Raw genomic sequence first — 5,652 nt, 5'->3', positions numbered from 1 at the left:
AAATACACCCCCCCCCCCCCCCCCCAAATTTTTTTGAACAATCAAAGCAATAGTTTTAAATTAATGAATTATGACTGTAAATTGAAAATGAACAACTTTTTAGGAGTTATAATTTTATTATGATGCTCACGGGATACACGACTACCTTCGTCCCCTCCAAGGATGTCACATATTATTTACCCTTTGGCTTGCTTTCTGCATTTATATCCAGCATGACTTGCCCAATACTTTTTTCACATTCTAAAGCATTGTTGAATAGACTTCAGGTGCCTTGTTTCATTTCAATTCGTGGCTTGTTTAACGGAGTCCGACAATATAAAATAAACAAAAATAAGAAGTTAAAATCTGGTCAGTTTGCTGGAAAAATTTTATTTAGATCCTTCACTCTCTTGAATTCCAAATGATCATAGAACAAAAACAATGCTGAGACTGAGAATAATTGTAGCTACATTGTCAGCAATTGCTATTCTCCTCTTCCTATTCTTCATACTCTTCAGCATCCATTTCAAGTCCCCTCTTTTACCTCCCGCATACACTACCATTACATTCCAAAACAAATCTTCTCCACATGAACAATTCAGCCTTCTAATCGGAGTTCTAACCTGCCCCGACAAATATGACCGTCGCCACTTCCTCCGCCTCACCTACGGAACTCAATCCTCTTCCATAGCAAAGATCGACGTCAAGTTTGTTTTCTGCAATCTCACAAAACCAGAACAAAGAGTCTTCATAGCCCTCGAGATTGTGCGGTTTAACGACATAATCATTCTTAATTGTTCAGAAAATATGAATAGTGGCAAAACATACAAATATTTCTCTACTCTTCCTCAAATCCTATCCCGACAATACAACTATGTAATGAAGGCTGACGATGATGTTTTCATAAGACTTGAGCCATTGGCATTGTCTCTGCAACCATTATCCAGGTTTGATTTGTACTATGGTTTTGTGATTCCATGTCCTAGCATGAATCCCTTTGTGCATTACATGTCCGGAATGGGTTTTGTTTTGTCCTGGGATCTTGTTGAATGGATTGGCAATTCTGAAATTCCTATGAATCATACGTTTGGACCGGAAGATAAAATGGTTGGGCAATGGCTGAATGATGGGAACAAGGCCAAAAATAGGTTTTCTAATAAGCCGGCAATGTATGATTATCCTGGAACTAATGGAAGGTGCTCACACCAGCTTATACCAGATACGGTTGCAGTTCACAGGTTAAAGAGGTGGGAACAATGGCTACATGTACTTAATTACTTTAATGTAACAAAAGATATTGAACTCTACAATATTGTATGACCATTTTTTAATACATTGATGTTTAATTAAGCCTCTGGCAAATTTATAAATGTTTTATAAGGATGAATAATAGCTACTATGTTCTACAAAATACGTAGATAACAATGAACAGTGATTATGAATATATGGTTAAAATTAATACTTGACCGAATATATAAATCATTTATAAATTGATATCCAAACGGAAAGTTAATTTAGATTTCTCATGGCGAGTTATAAAATCAACAGTATTTTAACATTTTAGAGATCGAGTTTTATTGTTCGAATATATATATGGTGGTGATGAAAGGGTTGTTATTTGATAGATAAAATATCAATATCTAATTCACAGGAGTGTAGTTAAATACAACTATAAACAGAAGGGAACTTTATGGTATACAAACCACAAAAACAAGAAATAAAGAAGAAAAAGAAGGAAAATTCGAGGCAAGTGAAAAATCACTCTTTCCTCGAGATAAAATTGCCCCGTCACGATGCTTACGGTTTATGGTACTTGTCTCCCAAGATACAATGTATTCAACTTGTGGTAGAAGCACTTCAAACCACAACTTACGGCCAACTTTGAATGGAACCTTCTCTTTACAAGAAGAAATGATTTTGGAATGAATCTGAAGAGTTTTGCAAGAGACTTTATACAATGCTCAATGCAAAAGTTGTGGTCTAACATATAAATGCATTATATAAACTAACATGAGTAGAACTGCGTCCAAATAATTAAATATTAGGTAAATTTAACACTAAATAAGCATGTAAAATACACTTATCAGTATTTATCCTAATCAATTAATAAACTAAAATCCTAATCAAATAAGAATATATATTGAAGCATTTGGCTCCATCAACCTTCTCCGGTTGCAAAATTTCATTCAAGTTTCTTGGATTTTAGCAATTGAAATAACATGTATGTGCATTACTCGCGCTGTATATATATCCCATTTCAAAATAAGATCGCGGTGGTTAGATAATGATAGATTGCACTCGTGCCTTGGGATTGAAAAGTAAAAAATGTAAGAAGTAGAAATTTTGAGTTATATTTAAGCAAAGAAAATACATTCTGCTTCCATTTTATTGCAATGTCGAATTTCATATTTTAATGTGCTATTATAGGTTACGTTTTGTTTTTACCATGTAGCAACTTTCCCATAAAATTGTTATCTACCCATAAATTTGACAAATAAAAATAGCTCTTAATTTAAGATAATCTAATAATCTACATCTATTAAATCATTATTATTTGATACTCAATTACTATAAACTTGAACCATTAGAAGCTGAAATGTAAAGAAATAAACTGCAGAGATTCAAATATTACATTATTTAGATTGGGTCCTTCAGTTGCAATTTTATAAAAAACAAATCGACAATAGAGGAAAGGGTAAAAGTCATTTGTAAAGAAAATGTGTATATCTTACCGTAAGATGATTATGGGGCAAAAATATAGGTGACTGGATTAATTACGTTCGTTGTGGAAGATGGTGTTAGACCTTGACAAGTATAAATTCTGTAAACGATGGTGTAAACCAGGATGTACATGTAGCATGATTGGAAAGAAATAGGGACAATTCCATTTGTACCGAAAGTTGTTTGCCCTCTCACAATGTACGCGTTTTTAAATATTTGTGAACTATAAAATTGTATTATAAAGGGTAACAAATAAGTTCTTATTTAATTGCTCAAGTTTATGACATTGGCAATGTGTGTTGCTAGAGTTCGGTTGTGATTCGAATTCAACTTGATTGCTCGCTTTGTGCAATGGGTGCTAGAGCGATGGATGGATGTGAGTCTGCTACTCAAGTGGTGGGGTTATTTGATTTTGACAGTTTTTACATTCATATTCTATCTCAGACATTCCATTATTTGTTTCAATCCAACTTCTGTAATATCCTTAAATATCGTAAATTCTCTCATTCTCTGCTCATGATTTTTTTTTTTTTTTTTTGGATTTCCACGTAAATTTTATTTTCTTGTTCTTATATTTTCATATTGCTAATTCTCATTTATTTTATAACATGTGTCACACTAGATCTTCTTCAAGAAAAAAAGTAGGAAGAGGAGTTTAAAGATGGAGTCAACTCCTTTAGCAAAAGGAGGGTGACGAGAAACCACGGAAATAGTCTAGTGATGGCAAAATTCCCCCAAATGGGAGTGTGGAATCTACCCTTTCCCAAACCTTGAATCATTCTTTTATTTTATTTTATTTTTATTTAAGATTTCAAATGTAAATTGTATAACAAAAATAAATAAATATTATAAATTAGGAAGAAAAGAGAAAAGTTAATAGATTTTTGTATTTCATTGAAAAACAAAACTCATATTATTCTAGTCCATTACCATCTGATGCTATTAAAAATATGCACCTGTGAATACTGGGGCTTCACGACTAAGAATGAGCATGAGCATGAGCAGAGCTTTCGTAGCTCAAGCTCAATGACAAAGCTTGAGCACATACAGGGCTTTCGTAGCCCGAGCTTGATGATAAAGTTTAAGCTATGAATTCTTGAGCTTGACGATAAAGTTTGAGCACAAGCAAGATCTCCGACCTAAAACAAAGGTATCAAGATGTGTTCTTATCATCGCTCCAATGCTAAGTTAGCAAAAGGAGAAATATAAGCATGAGATACGAATTGAATTAATATAAAAAGCTAACCTGAATAATGAATAGATGACTATATTTATAGAGCTTAAACAGATTGGATCACTTGAATGATTCATTCGTTTGAGAGATCCAAGTGACTTGGGAGTCGCATGAAAGCTGGACAATAGAGTTTTATTGGAACTATATGTCTATTAATTGGAGAGCATGAGGACGTAGGAGTGGTGTTTTGTTGGGCTGGGAAACCTTATAGAGAGAAGGAAAAATGGTAGTGAGAGGTACGAGGTGTCCAAGTGCCTCAAGCTTAAGCTCAAGCCCGAAGATGTTCTGGCCCAATGAAAGTGCTCGATGTCCGAGGTTATCATGACCTTGAGCCCAAGGATGTTTTGTCCTGAGGGGAACGCTCAAGGTTATGGGTTGTTGGATGTACAAAAATTGTACACATAACCTTCTATTATCGAACCTTTTTTATGCTTTGTTTTGTTGACCTCGTTTTATTTCATGAGACTTCTCTTCTTTCTTTAAAGAAACTCAAAAAATATCACTTTCTTTTCTGAGTTTCCTCTCGTTTCTTTAAAGAAACTCATTTGTTACTAATCTTTTGAAGCTCATATGTATAGAATAATGTAGGAGATATGTGCTTTAACATAATTCACTACAAAAAAAGGGGGTCCAGCGACCAACAAAATTGGTCACCAAAGGGTATTTACCTACCAAAAAGTACCCTTTAGCGACATAATTACATGGTCGCTGGCTGGTCAGTAATACACCGTTGGTGTAGATTTTCAATGGCCAATATAGTGTGGTCACCGAATATACAACATACAACTACCAATTATTGGTCGCCAAAAGGTTGGTTGATTCATCCTCATGAATGTCTTTTGCAACCAAGTTGTGCACGAACGAAGACTATGTTGATTGCTGAATGGTGATACCAACGATCATGGTTTCGTCGCTGAAGGCCTTCAATATTCAACGACCACTCTTCGGTTGCTAAAATGCTATCAAAATTGATGTGGGATACATCCCGCCTAGTTGTGTAGTGACCAAGCTCATATTGGTTGCTGAATGGTGATATCAACAACCATATGTTGGTTGTTGAAGGTCTTTCCAAAATTAATGCTACTTTAACAAACCAAAACTTCCAACAACCAATTTGTGGGCGGTGATGATGTCTTATAGATGTCTTATAGCAATCAATTTCAATTGGTCGCAGAAAACTTGGTCGATGGAGCCCATATTTTTTGGAGTATAACTCTTTTAATATATTATCATACTACAAGATTAAGAATTTGCCACTCCAAAATTTGGTAGCTAAAAGTCCAATATTACTCAGAATTGCCAATCCCCAACTAGAAGATGTTAGTCGACAGATGGTCGAAAAAATCCAGCCATCAAAAGTTTTCACTGACTATAATATATTTTAGTTGGGGAAGATAGATATTTTTACTTACCAAAAACAAATTGGTCGAGAATAATAGAGATTGTTGCTAACTATTTTTTCAGTCGGTAAAATTCTAAACTTAGTCTGGGAAAATGTAGGCTGACAATAGCCTGAAAGTAAGAGATTTTTTACTAACAACAACAAATTGGTCGGAAATTATAGAACTTTTTGGTGACCATTTTTTGGGTAGGTAAAAATCTAAATTAAATTGGAAAAAACATAGGCTGACCATAATTGTTGGTCAGGGAAAGTATACATTTGCCGACCAAGAAATTTAAGTCAAGCAAACATTGGCTGACCATATTATGTTAGTTGG

General features: G+C 34.4%; 1 protein-coding gene across 1 annotated transcript; it reads left to right on the top strand.

The window, feature by feature from the left end:
* Nucleotides 1-420: 420 nt before the first annotated feature.
* LOC111378101 lies at nucleotides 421-3,792 on the top strand. Its single transcript, XM_023001270.1, has 3 exons — nucleotides 421-1,293; nucleotides 3,007-3,076; nucleotides 3,623-3,792. The coding sequence occupies exons 1-3, from the start codon at nucleotides 421-423 to the stop codon at nucleotides 3,790-3,792; spliced, it is 1,113 nt and encodes a 370-aa protein (XP_022857038.1).
* Nucleotides 3,793-5,652: the final 1,860 nt, after the last annotated feature.

This window comes from Olea europaea, unplaced genomic scaffold (genome assembly GCF_002742605.1).
Source record: "Olea europaea var. sylvestris unplaced genomic scaffold, O_europaea_v1 scaffold1766, whole genome shotgun sequence".
Classification (NCBI taxonomy): domain Eukaryota; kingdom Viridiplantae; phylum Streptophyta; class Magnoliopsida; order Lamiales; family Oleaceae; genus Olea; species Olea europaea.
Note: the sequence above shows the minus strand (reverse complement) of the source record. Positions and strands in the feature narration are given on the sequence as shown.